Raw genomic sequence first — 17,138 nt, 5'->3', positions numbered from 1 at the left:
TGTGTGTGGTTTTAAACTTTTTGAATAACAATCCATTGTATACAAGTGCACAAATATGAGGCGTAAAGTTTTCAAAGTAAGTTGACTACCTGCATACCTACCTACTTAATATTTTATCTGCCGTACTTATTCTCGTAGGTTCCATAGTGACCAATGAAGTAGGAAACCTATGGAAATGAAACGTCAACCAAAATTTCGTGCCACTGTGACGTCATCTGGCCACAAAACATGGCGGCTTTAGTGCTGTACAAAAGATTTCAATGTTATCAGGTTTTATCGATAAACGTTCTTGGCTCATTTTATTTTAAATATTGTTGAGTATTATTTATTTGTAGAATTTATACTTTAATGGGAAGTAAGTAGGTATATTGTTATGTGCAAATATGATATGATTTAGATGGGTGAAATCTAAGACAAGTTCGTCCTTCGAATTTGCCAAGTAAACGATATGATGATTTTTAAAAGTTGCTACACTGATTTTATAAAGTTGTCGTTTGTCGCAAAACATAAAGATATGGCGTAGTTCAAAGCCATCAGCCCATTTCTAGCATGCTAAATGTTATCGTATTTTGAGTACGTGTTTTTCTTAGACTATAACAATCTATTTTAATTGTTTTGCTGACTCTAAAGTCCGTAACATACTACCGCAGCGCACCCCAAGGAAGGTGCGCCGCACCATTTGAATCACTTTCGCTTGAGAGTGATTCAAATTTTAAACTTATCAAGGGACCGCGTGAAAAAAAAAACACCTACAGAACATTTGTTCATTAATTACAAACGTCATTCCTTGTGACTTCCTCTCTAAAATCACTTAATTATTAAATATTTAACAAATTTACAATAGTGTTTTCCTCACTGCGGAATAAAACTATTTTATTTAAATAGTTCCGAAGAGATTTTGTCGGTAGCCTTTTTCCCGAAATATCTAAACAGAATGTCTAAATATGTATATATAAATTTTGATGACATATTTTAAAGTGGTATTTATGATTAGTGTCATGATCAATAGATTCCGACCGAAAAATGGATTTTTCGGATGAGGGCTCCATAATGAATTTAAATACATATAGATAATAGTTTTAGGGCATCGACTTTCTTGAGATCCTATAAAATACGTTTTAATTATTATTTTTGTATGTTTTAAGCATGATAAATTATGAAATTTTATATAATCAATCATATTAAATCGATATCAAAGTCAATAAATAATGTACAACCCAAAACAGACGGCCGAACTGACGTGACAATGACATTTGGCGCGCTAAACATGGCGGATTTTCGGCCTCATTAGACGGAGACGGAGATATTTACGTATATTCATGTTTCATTTTATGTACGCACTGAAATACTGTTATATTGTTTTCCTGCGAGTTAAAGTGCTGAGTAAGAACGAGATAGATATATGTTTATGTATGTGCCTTCAAAATGGGTGCTATTTATATAAGCAATTGTACGTATAGAACAATATGTCGTGTCCCTACTATATAGGTCTATGATAGTGACACAATTTTTACGTCTATCACTTTTTGGCGGGACCGCGAGGTGTGAAGTTGTGTGATTTGTTTTATTTTGTCTATTTAGTGTTTCTTCTGATTTATTAACTGTTTAGTATCTGTGAAAGTGCACAAATGTGGGGAAAGTAAACAAAGCCGTTGGACGTAACTTCTCGGGATCCTCCAAAAAGTCCACTGAAAAAATCTCAGTAAGCGCAAACCATTTTACTGAGATTATATTTCATCCCATATCATCTCATCTCATTTCATTTAATTTCATCCCAGTTGATTAATGTCTCTAATTCTTCATGTAATTTCACTCCATATTATTATTTTTCATAAAAATATCCCATATCCATGGAGTTAATAAGTACCTACAACAGTAACTCTATGCCCATATCATATCATCTCATCCATAGACCTATATAGTAGGGACACGACATATTGTTCTATACGTACAATTGCATAAATAAATAGCACCCATTTTGAAGGCACACACATAAACATATATCTATCTCGTTCTTACTCAGCACTTTAACTCGCAGGAAAACAATATAACAGTATTTCAGTGCGTACATAAAATGAAACATGAATATACGTAAATGTCTCCGTCTCCGTCTAATGAGGCCGAAAATCCGCCATGTTTAGCGCGCCAAATGTCATTGTCACGTCAGTTCGGCCGTCTGTTTTGGGTTGTACATTATTTATTGACTTTGATATCGATTTAATATGATTGCTTATATAAAATTTCTAATTTTATCATGCTTAAAACATACAAAAATAATAATTAAAACATATTTGATAGGATCTCAAGAAAGTCGATGCCCCAAAACTATTATCTATATATATTTAAATTCATTATGGAGCCCTAATCCGAAACATAGATTATACACTTAATATATTTGAATCCGAAATATCGGACACCATTTTTCGGTCGGAATCTATTCATCATGACACTAATCATAAATACCTCTTTAAAATATGTCATCAAAACATATTTAGACATTCTGTTTAGATATTTCGGGGAAAAGGCTACCGACAAAATCTCTTCGGAACTATTTAAATAAAATAGTTTTATTCCGCAGTGAGTAAAACACTATTGTAAATTCGTTAAATATTTATTAATTAAGTGATTTTAGAGAGGAAGTCACAAGGAATGACGTTTGTAATTTCATTAACGAATAAATATTCTGTAGGTGTTTTTTTTTTATCAGGCGGTCCCTTGATAAGTTTAAAATTTGCGTGCGGTGCGGTAGTGCGGTGCACCTTCCTTGAGGTGCGCTGCGGTAGTGTGTTACGGACTTTAGAGTCAGCAAAACAATTAAAATAGATTGTAATAGTCTAAGAAAAACACGTACTCAAAATACGATAACATTCAGCATGCTAGAAATGGGCTGATGGCACTGTACTATGCCGTATCTTTATGTTTTGCGGCAAACGACAACTTTATAAAATCAGTGTAGCAAATTTTAAAAATCGTCATATCGTTTTTACTTGGAAAATTTGAAGCACGAACTCGTGTTAGATTTCACATAATATCTAAATCACATTATCTTTGCACATAACAATATACTTACTTCCTATTAAAGTATAAATTCTACAAATACATTCATACTCAACAATATTTAAAATAAAATAAGCCAAGAACGTTTATCGATAAAACCTACTAACATTAAAATCTTCTGGGCAGCACTAAAACTGCCATGTTTTGTGGCCAGATGACGTCACAGTGGCACGAATTTTTGTTGACATTTAATTTCCATAGGTTTCCTACTTCAGTGTTTCATTTCCATAGGTTTCCTACTTCAGTGCACGAATTTTTTGTTGACGTTTCATTTCCATAGGTTTCCTACTTCAGTGATCTCATCTCAAAAAAAGCTATAAAAGTGATTTTCATATGGCAACAAAAAAATTTCATTTTTCAAAACTGAAATTTCATGGAATTGTTTTTGGTTTGGCTTCAAATTTCCTTTAAAAAGTGGTGAAAATGTCAAAGACACCTCTTCGATGGCAAGCAAAAAATATTGTTTTCAATGTTTAACAAAGAATACTTGATGAACAAGGCGCAGAACGAACACAATCATCGATAATGAGGCATGTGCAAGCGTTGACTGGTTAGTAGGAATGGCACGTCTTGATTTCTTGCTTTATTGCATTTTCGTGTGTATTATGTTTACTAAAATTTTGTTTATTTCAGGTGTTTCTAATACTACCATAAGACGAATTGTTGCTGAAGGCAGATCTAACAGAGGCGTATTTAGTACGCCCGGTAAAAAGAGGAAAGGTGGCAAAAATACTGCGTCTTCCTCGTCTTCCTCTTCGGATGAAGACTTTTTTATGGATGTGCAGTATTTGGAACCATTTTCAAGTCCTGATAGCCTATAATTAATTAATAAGAGCGCATAAATTCATGAACAGAGAGAGTAATTGGAGTTTTCATCTAAATTTCGCACCCCACATTCACCACAGTAAGATTTTCAAACAATATCCTTGATCATTGCATATTTTTTTATATCTGCATGTATCACACACAGAATCCAGCCGCTATAAGAAAAAAAAGTATCAAAACGTTTTACTCAAATTTCCCTAGTATTGCTAGCGTCAATTTTTTTTTCCTTTTTGCTATCAGATCCTGGTAGACCTTTAATCAGCTTCATTTCATTTCCTAATATCATCTAATAATATAATAAAAACAATTTAAAAGATTAGGCTGTATGGTGTGGTACTTTTGCTTTTCCATTTGGAAAAATAAAACTACTAGGTACTATTATGTACCTACCTACTTTACGTCAATCAAATTCATTTGATAAACATTTTCCTAAATCACGCGAAGACCAACCAAGTGAGTGTAACAATAAAAACCATAAATAATATTTATGATCGTGTGCGGTCTCGAATACTACGGAAGAATAAAAGCAAGAATATTGACGATACAAATACTAGAAATAAAATGGAAAATCAAAACTCTTCAGGTACATATTAATACGCAATAACAATAAATTTGATCTTCCTATCTGTTTTCACAGTAGTGCGTAGTCGGTAATATATGAAAAGTATAACATAGACCCTGAGTCTCTTGCTCATATTTACTTGGTGGAATGGTGAAACTGCGTTCGGAATCGGTGGTAAAGTCATGACGATACAAACGATTGACCTTGGGTAGCCTTATCGCAAAGCAATATCAAGTAATCAAGGTAACAACTAGGTAGGTACCACTACCCTGCCAATTTCTGCCGTGAAGCAGTACTTAATGCGTTTCGCTTAAAAGGGTGGGGCAGCCGTTGTAACTATACTGAGACCTTAGAACTTATATCTCACGGTGGGTGGTGCATTTACGTTGTAGATGTCTATGGGCTCCAGTATCCACTGAACACCACGTGGGCTGTGAGCTCGTCCACTCATCAATAAAAAAAAAAGATCAAACCAGACGTAAACCAACCATAGCCCCATACACATCAACACATCACACCCATGCACATCTCAATGATTGCTGCCACTGTGAAGTCTCAATATTTTTCTATAATAGCTGTCCTACTATTCAAAGTGTCCTACTATTTATAACTATAATAACTGGTAACATATCATGTATCTGGTCATCCTGCCCCAATTTAGGATTCCCTGTGTACCAGAGACAGACACACATCATTCTATACATTTAAATAATAATGGATAATAAACACCCAGGCCAAAAGCAAACAAACCTGTTCATCATACAATATTAGCCCAACATGGGACTCGAACCCATGACCTTCAGTGCAAATAGCCAGTGGAACTAATTACTGCACGTCCGGGTCAGTTGAATAATGAATATTATAAATGCTTTGCAGCTACAACTGGGAATATACAGGGATCTTTAGGAAATGTGGCCCCTACCGAGAATACTGACATAACAGTAACTTCTGTACCCAAAACATTTGAGGGTATAATTTTATTTATTTATTTGGAAAACATTTAAATTTTGTAATCTTACTAGACATTTTCAAGTTTCCATTGTCTATACTAAAAATGGTACATGTTTTTGAGAGCAGACTGAATAATTATTGTTTCACATAATCATGACAATGGTCATTAAGTCTGTAGGTCCATGCACTACAGTTTCTCATAGCTACAAGACTAAGGGCTAGTCTAGGTAATAAGAAGGCATAAAATGGACTTTACAGTGAGATTCTATTTCTCACATCCGACCTCTATCCTACTAGAGTACCAATTGCATTGAAAAAAAAAGAAGATAGAGTTATGGGACTTAGCAAATCAAACCCAAACACATGACTCCTGTGCGTTGCATCATATTTTTTTAATCATATTTTGGTGAATCAGTGTTTGGACTTTGACGATTATATTATTTTTGTTTTATTCCAGAAAAATCTGAAGATACAGAGGAAAATCGAAAAACTAATGACGAAGCCGATACCATTAATACAGATGTACAAAATACCTTAACACCTCAAGGTATTGTAAGATTTTCTTTTATAAAGAAATCCGTATATTACAGAACCAATAAAAAAGAGACGGGAGTTCCAGAAATATATTTTGTGTAAAAAAAATTTAAACACTATTGTTGTTCCTAGCCCTCCCATAATATTGTACACCTTAGGCTGATAGCATGTTAAAAAGCAAATGACACCTATCATATTAAACAGTTCCTCACAGCATCCAAAATATACCATAATACAAATGTTAAAAATCGGAGAGCAAAAAAATTTATCTTCAGTGGATGTTAATGATTCCATTGTACTTAGTTTTTTTTGCTTGCCTACTGCTAGGAAAATCAATCAATCATTATACTATCCTCATAGTAAGTGTCAGCGAGCTCACAGGGCACATCCTGGGATATTTTGCAAACATCTGTTTTAGCAAGAGCAGTGCTCCGCTGAATCTATCACCGGATTGGAATGGCGACTCTGAGAAGATCCGGCGAGAAACTAAGTAGGCTCGTTCTTTGCGAAGACTAAGACGCTGCTGTGGATTTTATCTGAAACTGATGTCAGATTATGTGGGTTTTGTGGTCACTAACTACACAGTCCATCTTAAAGACCTTATTGCATATTCAATGTGCTCTTACTGAAGTTTTTTATTATTGTTTCTTTCCAGTTAAATCTGGAGACAAAGAGGAGAACCAAAAAACTGATGAGGGCTCAACAGTAGCAACGGATGAAGAAAAAATTTTAGCACCAGAAATACCTGAAGATTCTGAAGGATATTTTGGAATGAAACCCTCTCCGTGTAGATGGGACATTCCTAAAACCATCGACGAGCTTAATGGGAGAGAAGGTAAGAACTTGGCGAGATATGGCATTACGTACGTTTTTGAGGACAAAAAAGGTCAGCTTATGCCCGGAATAATCGGCGAACCTGAAAAACCGAGTGGGAACTTTAAATTCGGTATTCAAAATTCATCAGAAGACAATACTGATGTAAGTGAAACAAAGACGAAACTGCGCGATTTCAAGTTTGGCGAAACACCCCCTGAAATCGAAAGACCTGGTACAATGTCAGAGGAAAACGAGAATTCAAACTTAGAATTCAATTTTGGCATACCAGCCGGTGCTGCCAGTAAAAATAAAGATTCGTTGGAAGGTTTTAAATTCGGCCAGTTGTCTGCATACGAATCTATGATGGAGGCCATCAAGAAAGTATCGGGTAAGAAAATAAAAAACGAAAAACAATATTTGTGTTAAGACTAAACAATGTTTTATGATACACAAAAAAACATGACAGTTAAAAATTTGATGTAATTCAAGTAAGTTCTGTGTGAGATTTATAGCGATATTTTCTAGATTTTAATATTGTGTTAGAAATGACATAAACAAAAAAAAGCGGCCCGCTTGCAACTTTGTGCACGTGAATGAAGTGAAACTTCTTTTTCGATGTGTAGCATTTAGTAGTTTTCTTCATTTTTCATCCTTAAATCAGATTGCTCTTGTATATAATAGGGAATGCTGTGTATAAGAGTTGCGATATCTTCAACATTTATACTATACATAGAAAAATAAATAAATATATATTTCTAAATACTTCATTAAAATATTGTATTGGACGCTACTCGTTGCTAACGCTCGCGCTGGCCTGTAACAGGTATACTACGCGCGTGCGTTCGAGTGCCACGCATTCACTCTCGCTGTGTCTCTTTCTGTTTCATGGTAGCGTTAAATGTTTAACGCAACCTTGTTGGAAGTCACATTAGAAGTTTCACTTCAAAAAAAGCAACAATTAATGGTGGCAGTTTTATAGTCTAAGAATGTACCAGTGAATACTTTAGTTGTTTTCTACAAGTACCACTGTCACTTAAATGGGAGAGTTGTCGCTACGATTGGCTGTCACCACACAACCGAATGATATTAGATTATGAGAGGCACAACTAGATAGGTACACTTTTGAGGTGTATAAATAAATTATTGTATCGATAATCTACAGTCCTTGTATCTTTGTTTTGCGAATTCAAATAGACTTTGTACTATATGTACAGTCAGTTACAGTCCTTTGTAGTTTGATATTTGTATGAAAAATAAGTTGTAGTCCTTCGTAGTTGGATGTACAGTCAGTTACAGTCTGCTGCAGTTTTTCATATTTTTATGAACAATAAGTTGCAGGTCCTTGGTAGTTGGATGTACATCCAATTGCAGTCCTCTTTAATTGTATGTAGTTAGTTGTAATCTTTTTAGTTATATGTACAGTCAGCAGTAAAATTTAGGTTCTACGATCCTATGAATGTTTGATAATAAGTTAATAATACTAGATGGCGTTTGTGGTGTTATTAATTACACGTCTATTAAATTTATTTATTTATTAAAGTTTAATTTTAAGTGGGTAGTGATATTGTTTATCTGTATCGTTGCCTAGATGGCGTTAGTTGTTCATACGAGTTTTACTGTACTACCCACGCACTTTTGCAGTTTACTGTATTTTGTACGTAATTGTTTTTTTAAATCTTCTTCAAATTTGTTTCATATGAAGAGAATCAAGGGAAGCTCTTTGAATAATGTATGTTTTATATCGCCAGTAAACTTTTCGTTTTTTTAATGGAATTGAAAACTTACATGTTATATAAGTTATTGCATTTATTCATTTATATTGTGGATAATATAACTTTAGACATAAGTACTATTGTACTCAGAAAATAATGTCGATTTCTTTTTATTGTATAAAATACACTAAAAGTATTTTTAGGTTAGGATTTATATATACTACTAGCTGAGTCCGATGCTACCCGTGGTTATTGCCGTATCGCGGGTGACGCCGGGGGCGAAGGTAGTCTAAAAAAGTAGCCTAAGCTACTCCTTATATCATCAGCTACCTATCAGTGAAAGTACTGTCAAAATCGGTCCAGCCGTTCTAGAGTTTAGCCGGAACAAACAGACAGACAAAATAAAAAATAAAAAAGGTAATTTGGTATATATACTGTGTATACATACTTACGCATTTAGTACCTATAAAATGTGGTTATTTTATTAATACAAACAGTCACTCCAATTTAATTTTTTTCTATATATGTACGGCTACAAAAAAAAAAACTAGCGTTCCTAAAGTCTTCGTCAGTTTATGAAACTTTGTACAGTTGTTGTTATCCCAGGGAAGGGTCCAGGACTTATAAGCACGCACAGGCATTGTGCGCCTATTACTGCTTCGAAGTATTCGTGGGTTTCGAACAGTGTGCTTAGTGCGAGTTTTTTTAACGTTTTTGCTAACGTAAAAGTTAGCTCATATAATTTGCATGGAGTGGGATCGTTTGAGTACGTTTGCCGCTAGGGGCGCTGTTCCAATTGCATACAAAATTGGCTTAACTTTTACGCTATCGAGAACTTTAAGAAACTCGCACTAAGCGAACTGAAGTATAAGAAACCTCTATTACAATACTATTTAGATTTTCACATCGCTTCGTTTATCAATGGGAGTGGGAATTAAAGTTATGATGTCTATGAACTCCAGAGACCGTTTTATACCAGTTTGAACATTAGTGTGTAAACATATGAATTACTGTGATTATAATAACAAAGTATTTACCAAATGTTTTAAAGTTATTGTATATTTAAAAAATTTAATGAAGTTATTTATATCTTTAAATGTTGTTGAGTAAATATTGTATTATATTAATTATCAGTATTGTTATTTTTGTTAATTTAATTTCTGTTAAATGTTATAGTTATAGTGAGAACGTGGCTTATCGGCCGTAGACAATTTTTTTTTCGTAGTTTGTCTACGGCTTTTGGTTACTCGACCTTTTAGTTAATATTGCCATGCTACACTTACAGATTATTATCGACTTTAATTACGTGACGAGTTGTCATAAAAAAATGTTATATTTAATACTAGCGATCCGCCCTCGCTTCGCTTCGGGAATATTTAATTTATTATTGATTATGCAAATAAGATGGCAGATTTTTTTACTACTTACCGTTATATTTTGAGTAATGAACACTATATTTTTATAAATTGTAGCCTATGTGTTATTGTGATGTGTCAGCTATATTATTGTAAAGTTTCACCAATATTCAGCTACATTATAGTAGTCGTCGTGGCCTAAAGGAATATACGTCCGGTGTATTCGTATGTAGCGATGCACCGGTGTTCGAATCCCACCGGCGGGTACCAATTTTTCTAATGAAATACGTACTCAACAATTAATGTTCACGATTGACTTCCACGGTGAAGGAATAACATCGAGTAATAAAAATCAAACCCGTAAAATTATAATTTGCGTAATTACTGGTGGTAGGACCTCTTGTGAGTCCGCACGGGTAGGTACCACCACCTATTTCTGCCGTGAAGCAGTAATGCGTTTCGGTTTAAAGGGTGGGGCACCCGTTGTAATTATATTGTGATCTTAGAACTTATATCTCAAGGTGGGTGGCGGTATTTACGTTGTAGCTGTCTATGGGCTCCAGTAAACACTTAACACTAGGTGGGCTCTGAACTCGCCCATCCATCTATGCAATAAATAAATAAATCAATGAACAACACAATGGGCGGTCTTATCTTAAACTTTTAGTTTCTAATTAAAGAAGAACGCCTTGATATTTTTATAGTTTTTTTACCTTTTTTATATTAATTGCTAATAAATGGTTCGATTAAAGTATTTGTTTTTTTTTTATAACGGCAGTCCTTATCCGCATTGCTCATGTACATTTGTGCACGAGAATCACGCAGCAATAAGAATAATACTAGGTAATATTAATACTCTCCAAATGATTCTTCTCCACCTGATGGTTGTCTGGAAGAGATCGCTCTTAGCGATAAGACCGCCAATTGTACTTTTATGTTATTAATGTATGGCACTGTTTATTTGTTTTTTGGTGTACAATAAAGAATACTCTCTCTCTCTCTCTCTCTCTCCTGCGGCCAAGGTGACCGCTTCAGCTCTGTTTCTACTGGTCACGGTGTGCTCTTGTGTGAGTAGACAATGTATCCTCCTTCCTAATCGTTCGCTTATTGTTGAGCAATCTGATGCGCCCGCCCGAGATCTTTTCTTCTGTGTGCTTAGTGCGAGTTTTTTAACGTTCTCGATAGCGTAAAAGTTAACTCATATTTGTGTGGAGTGAAATCGTTTGCCTACGTTAGCCGCTAGGGGCGCTGTTCCAACTGCACACAAAATTGGCTTAAATTTTACGCTATCGAGACCGTTAAAAAACTCGCACTAAGCACACTGATCTGCAGACACATGTAGGTCAGTGACACAGCGAATATCATCATCATATTGGTAAAAATTAAGTTGCAAGACTTCATTATATAAACAGATTATAATAAAAGCGTGGCAAAAACTATATGTACATACTTGCAACGTTCGATCCTGGTCTAGCACGTGTTCTTACCGTCGCGCTGACAATTTTTTTACCGCCTTTGTAGGCAAACGAATCCACTGTACTGTGGTGCGTCATAATACGCCCATCGACATCCGAAGCTTTTTTTTCCTGCCTAAGCTGATAGCCTTGAGAAGCTCTATTAGCGTAAACTAACAAGTAGGTGAGCTCACGGGGCTCAAGCCTGACGACGTTGCTAACACAGGCCCTAGCAAGAGCAATGCTTCGCAGAATCTACCACCGGATCGGAAACGTGACCCACTGAGAAGATCCGGCGAGAAACTTAGCGGGCTTTGTCTGTGGGTTAATTTACTCGTCGAGGCCCTCATCGCAAGCGACGGGTTCGACGAGAACGATGACCGGTGCTTGAGGTACCTTAAAGCACCGTTAGTGAATCGGGAGGATCCGAAATGACTTGTACATTCGCAGTACCAGAGCAGCTACGTACTACTACAGTACTTCCTGCACTTGTTTTTCTACTCAACGCACAAGAAATGACTCCTTTGCTTTGGTCTATACTAATATCTAATTTTTGTAATTATGGACGTCTAAATAATTTGTAGTTTACGTATATTCATTTCTTTGATTTGGCGTTCAATACGGTATACATAATACTTTATGATTATTTTTAAATTAAGCACTAACTGCTACATAATTTTAAAACTAATTTTAATGCTCTGTTCACCCCAAAAATTTTTCTTTTAAACGATTGATTTTACCTATTTGAATAATGTAGAAATTAACATACAAAAAACGTCCATATTACATTGGAATTAAGGCCATCTCATAGATCTAGCGTATCCAATTGTAAAACAAAGGTGAAATTGTCTTCAGTAGATTCCAGTAATCGTCCAAAACTAGTTAACTGGTACAATCATCTACACCGATATTGTCATTAAATTGTTTCGGCAGATTTTCTCCGCTACCCGATATCAATCACAACGAAATAAAACTTTAATTAAAATACAAATTATACATTCAAATACAACAATAAATTAATACCAAAACGTTCAAACGATATATCTATTTCTAGGTACGAAAGGCACAGGGTTCGAATCCGGGGTCAGTAGTAATCTGACATTGACATTGGCTCTCCTCCATCTGTTCCACATGATGTAATGATCTTTCCACAGAAGATAAACGGTCACAGAGTATCCACACAACACAATTGCCATAAAAAAGTCCATTGCGGTCTCTGTGATGCGATGTGAAATACCTAACAAAAAAAACAAAGAATTATTAGGTTACATTTGTCTTTAAATGACACAAGAATATCTACAGACTTCAAATATCAAGTATTATTTTTTTCAATTATTTTTATTGCCGTTGTAAACAGACGAGCATATGGCCTACCTAATGTCAAGTGGTCGCTGTCGCTCAAGAGCAACAGCATTGCCGGTGCCAAAGTTTAAAGTTATCGTGGCCTCAAAGATGTGACGCCCTATGAATTCGTATCGAGCAATGAGACTGCCGGTGTTCTAATCCCGGAAAAAGGTACCAATTTTTGTAAGCAAATATATTTTTAATATAAATTCAAGAATGGTCTCCATGATTATAATTTGCCTAATTGGACCGGTGGTAGGGTGTACTGTAAACTCGCCCTGGTAGTTACCACAAGTCCGCCTATTTCTGTCGCGAAGCAGTAATGCGTTCTGGTTCAAAAGATGGGGAGAGGGAGGGGGTAGTCATTGTACTATTGAACTGCGATTTAGAACTCATCTCTCAAGAGGATTTATGCTGTTGGAATTCTTAGCCACTTAACACCAAATAAGTCCAATTTCGTTGGCTTGGCGAACACTAGTAATTCAAAAAGTTCAGAATTAAAAAAAACCAAGTCCCATAGTATTCTTCACACAATTTCAATTTCTTATCGCTTAGAACCGGTTCCGAATTTAAAATAGAACAATTCTTGAAATAACAAAAACAAAAAAAACAAAAAAAAATAGACGAACCTTCCTGCTTCCTACCAGCGTCGAGCTTACCAAATTTGTTACCCTCGATAACAAAATACTGAGTTCCCACGATGCACACGGCCAGCAGACCGGCCGTAACAGTCGACAGGAGCCAAAAGATGAGGCAGTCAGACTGAAAAAACAAAACAATGCTTCCAAAGATTGATTGTTTATTGCCTAAACAATCTAAATGGATAGACAAGCTTACAGACCACTTGGCTTAGGTGGATACTGGAGCCCATAGACATCTACGACGTAAATGCGCAACCCACCTTGAGATATAAGTTCTAAGATCTCAAGTATAGTTACAACGGCTGCTCTGTCCTTCAAACCGAAACGCATTCATGATTCACGGCACAAATAGGCAGGGTACTTACCCGCGCGGCTCACAAGAGGTCCTACCACCAATAATAATGTCGTGCCTCGTTAGCCGTGCTTCAAGGACCATGGATTGCGATATTTAGCACCAGGTACGCGTTTTATTTATTTATTTGATAACTATTAAAAGCCGCCAAGAAAGAATTTTAACATTTTAGATCCTCAAGCCGCTGCTACTATTTGGTTATCATAAGTCAATAGTACCAAAATTGTACGTTCTGTTAACCATAATAGTAACTGACAGAGCGAGATAGAAATAGGACTCTGTAATATTATTATCTATTAGCTAAGCGAAGATCCACTTCGGATCAATGTGCGACAATTAAGTCGTAAACCCTGATTTGCTAATCGCCTTAAAGTTTACACAAAACTGTGACGACTTTTTGAGTACATGTACGTGCTATGTATGAGATGAAATATATATATTATTGTATTTTGCAAATGACAATCAACGTGATCGATTAAAAATTAAACTTATTAACAAAAAAGGCGTTAATTATACTTAGAAATTTATTCAGCACCACAGCTACTCTTAAGGGCGCTTACAAACTAGTTACCTATTCTCGGATGAAATATGACAGCGATTTAGCAATGTCGTCTCGAGACCTAGGAAAATTCCGGGAATCAGGGTTGCCATGATCTAAGAAATTTTCACGCATCTATAGATTTTTTATTGATTTTATTAAAGATTTAGGTCTTTTGATTGAATTAGCCAAACTATTTATATAGGGTCGTCTCCTTTACTTACGGGCAAAAATAGACAGACTAAATACGTTATTAATATAAATATAAATACGTTACTAGTATTACGTACCGTATCTCATAGACAAGGCAAAGTGAACTCAGATCACAAGTTAGTCAGATACACAGCATGTTCCACCACTAATAGGAATAAAGTGAGAAAATTATGGAAAAAAGGTGAATAATAGATTATTATTTCTGCTGATACTATTAACAGATGCAAACAACAGAGGCAGTTCTAAGTGACTGAGGTCATACACCTTCATATTACGCAGATTAAGAGCCATATTATATAAGTATATTTAAGTATAATATTATATAAATTTATAATTATATAAGTATAATATATATACCATATTATATAAGTATATTTAAGACTAGCTGACCCGGCAGACTTCGTAGTGCCTCAATCGATAAATAAAAGACTTAAATTTTTGTATAAAATAAACTTAAAACAAACAAAAGGAGTCCGACGAAGGACACATCGAAGGAAAAGCAAAATTGTAATTTTTATTTAATTCCGAGCATTTTCATATTTATCTACCTTTTAAACCTTCCCTGGACTTCCACAAATAATTCAAGACCAAAATTAGCCAAATTGGTCCAGCCGTTCTTGAGTTTTAGCGAGACTAACGAACAGCAATTCATTTTTATATATATAGATAGATAGATCTTATGTAACATCGCAAGGCTGAGATACAAATCAAAAGTATTTATTCAAAGAAGCGCTAAATTGTGCAGCGCTAATACCTTTGCCGTCCGTGTGTACGGACAACGTATGCAGATCTTTCCGACATATAGGGGACCGTAAAGTGAACGGTTGGATTAAGTCAGATTAAGTTGTAAGCTCGATGGTACATCGGCTGCATTCGGTAAACCTTAGCTAAGTCGAATTTAGGTTCGTTTGTGTACTACTAACTTACACTTTTACGTACTGGAACTTCAAGCATAAAATCTCATGTTTAGTTTGTAAGTCAATTTTTTGTGCACGCGTGTGTCTTGAGTTCATTCATTCAGTCATCCACAGTGCGTTTTCAGAAATCCTTTTTGCCACGTACCATCCGGCTTTGGAATGAGCTCCCCTCCACGGTGTTTCCCGAGCGCTTTGACATATCCTTCTTCAAACGAGGCTTGTGGAGAGTATTAAGCGGTAAGCAGCGGCTTAGCTCTGCCCCTGGCATTGCTGAAGTCCACGGGCAACAGTAACCACTCACCATCAGGTGGGCCGTATGCTCGTCTGCCTAAAAAGACAATAAAAAAAAGATTAATGTACTAGCACAGAAAGTGGTAAGAAGATAAAGAGCAGAATTCACGTCGTATGTCTATGGACATTAGCAATTAACTCCCAGGCTACATAATTGCGTTTTATTAAAGTTTGCACTTATAAAAACATATCTGGCTAATTAGTAGGGGTTTGAAAAAGAAAAAACAACACACAACAACGTTTAAATTAATTAAGTTCTATGTTTTTGGTGAGTAATGTATAACGCGTATTCCAAATGTAAAATGTAGTATTTTAATAAAAAAATCTTCAAATCATTTACCGTTCCCTTAAGTATTATATACAAGAGCTAGCATATAATTTATTTTACTTAATAATTAGATCTATTTAATAAAAACGTAAAATATTCTTTACCGATTAAGCGCTAAGAATGAATGCGCTATCACAGTTTTAGTAAGTTCATATTTCGAAATCCGAATATTGTTCGTTTTAGTTTCCCGAAACCAGTTTCATTCATATCAATTAAATGCAACCAATGTAACTACCACTATAGAAGCATTATCACATGCAACGTGAATAGGGCCGCAAAATCAACAAATAGGTAACACGAATGAGTTTCAAAAATACAGAAAAAAAACGTTGTACAAGTTGCTTTTTTTTTTTAATTTAAACTCGGTAGCCCTGCGAAGGATCCCGGTATCACAGACTGACAAATGCCGTTTGACGGGTTCTTCCTTTCGTGACGTAACGCGATATTTCGCATTGCCTCCAAAGCGTTTAGTTGGTTGTAAATCGTATTTATTTTACCTATAAATCTCACGTTACATTAATGTGAATGATGGATTTTAATGCGTTCAGAGTAATGTGCTTAGGGTAATATGGAGGTAGTTAAAGAACGCGGGCCACAGACAACGCAATGAACCGAATTTGCGCAAGGAAGCTCAGACCACGAACGTGGTATATTGACGTAAATAGTACAGCCACTGATTAATTCTACACCAAAACATTCAATAATATATGAGAGCCGTTATATGAAGGCAATGGAAACATAGACTGCATGGGTCATCGGTTACCGGACATTGGGTTTATAGTGTGCCAACACTATTTCCCTATATGTATCACCAAGTAATACGTACCGATTCTAGGACTTAAGCAGCTGTTTACTATAATTGAGACATCGATATCATATCACAAGGTCGATGGTATTGGTGGCATTTATGTTGTGATGTCGATGGACTTAAGCAATCATTTAGAACCAGATCAGATGTGAATAGGTTTATTGATCTAGGGTAATTAGAAAAACATTTTTTTCGGTTAATAAAAGAAAAAAAAATCTTACAATTACCTATGCTAATTTAATTACTTTTTATCCTTGTTTTGAGGGAGAAATTAACAGGCTGGCAACACCAAATCGTATCGTAATACGAGCTCATATTAAACAAATAGAGCACGGTAGTTAATTATCTTTGTTATGATAATTTAACTTTCTTCTTTAAAAAAATCGAATTACTAGCAAGAAGAACGACAGCTCACAACGAAACGCGCTTATAATTCAAGC

General features: G+C 35.4%; 2 protein-coding genes and 1 long non-coding RNA gene across 5 annotated transcripts in view; 2 read left to right on the top strand and 1 right to left on the bottom strand.

The window, feature by feature from the left end:
* The first annotated feature begins 1,926 nt into the window (after window positions 1-1,926).
* LOC134201612 (uncharacterized) lies at window positions 1,927-3,916 on the top strand. The gene is made up of 2 exons (XR_009976976.1): window positions 1,927-3,607; window positions 3,691-3,916. It is a non-coding gene; the product is annotated as an uncharacterized LOC134201612 (long non-coding RNA).
* Window positions 3,917-4,208: 292 nt separating this feature from the next.
* LOC101736169 (uncharacterized) lies at window positions 4,209-10,563 on the top strand. 3 transcript variants are annotated; one of them, XM_012697728.4, is made up of 4 exons: window positions 4,236-4,465; window positions 5,321-5,413; window positions 5,853-5,942; window positions 6,585-10,563. In XM_012697728.4, the coding sequence occupies exons 1-4, from the start codon at window positions 4,444-4,446 to the stop codon at window positions 7,169-7,171; spliced, it is 792 nt and encodes a 263-aa protein (XP_012553182.2). In that variant the 5' UTR covers window positions 4,236-4,443; the 3' UTR covers window positions 7,172-10,563. The 3 variants fall into 3 exon arrangements, with proteins under 3 accessions (XP_004923459.2, XP_012553182.2, XP_062532821.1); XM_062676837.1 differs by having other exon boundaries at window positions 4,239-4,615; window positions 5,290-5,413; XM_004923402.5 differs by lacking the exon at window positions 5,321-5,413 and having other exon boundaries at window positions 4,209-4,465.
* Window positions 10,564-12,240: 1,677 nt separating this feature from the next.
* The window catches only part of LOC101736032 (E3 ubiquitin-protein ligase MARCHF8), a 28,772-nt gene continuing 23,874 nt past the window's right edge, over window positions 12,241-17,138 (bottom strand). The window contains exons 4-5 of the mRNA XM_004923401.4: window positions 13,240-13,372; window positions 12,241-12,503 (exon numbers count right to left, since the gene is read on the bottom strand). Coding sequence (XP_004923458.1) covers window positions 12,298-12,503; window positions 13,240-13,372 — 339 coding nt within the window. The 3' untranslated portion in view covers window positions 12,241-12,297. The remainder of the gene's footprint in view (window positions 12,504-13,239; window positions 13,373-17,138) is intronic.

Source organism: Bombyx mori, chromosome 28 (genome assembly GCF_030269925.1).
Source record: "Bombyx mori chromosome 28, ASM3026992v2".
Taxonomy (NCBI): domain Eukaryota; kingdom Metazoa; phylum Arthropoda; class Insecta; order Lepidoptera; family Bombycidae; genus Bombyx; species Bombyx mori.
The sequence above is the reverse complement of the archived record's forward strand: the minus strand, read 5'-3'. Positions and strand labels throughout refer to the sequence as shown.

What these genes read in the sequence shown, in the direction of transcription:
- LOC101736169 (XM_062676837.1), top strand. Translation starts at nt 4,592, where the DNA reads ATGGTGAAACTGCGTTCGGAATCG. An exon ending in TGTACCCAAAACATTTGAGG is followed by an intron (nt 5,414 to 5,852) that starts GTATAATTTTAT and finishes GTTTTATTCCAG; the next exon opens with AAAAATCTGAAGATACAGAG. An exon ending in AAATACCTTAACACCTCAAG is followed by an intron (nt 5,943 to 6,584) that starts GTATTGTAAGAT and finishes GTTTCTTTCCAG; the next exon opens with TTAAATCTGGAGACAAAGAG.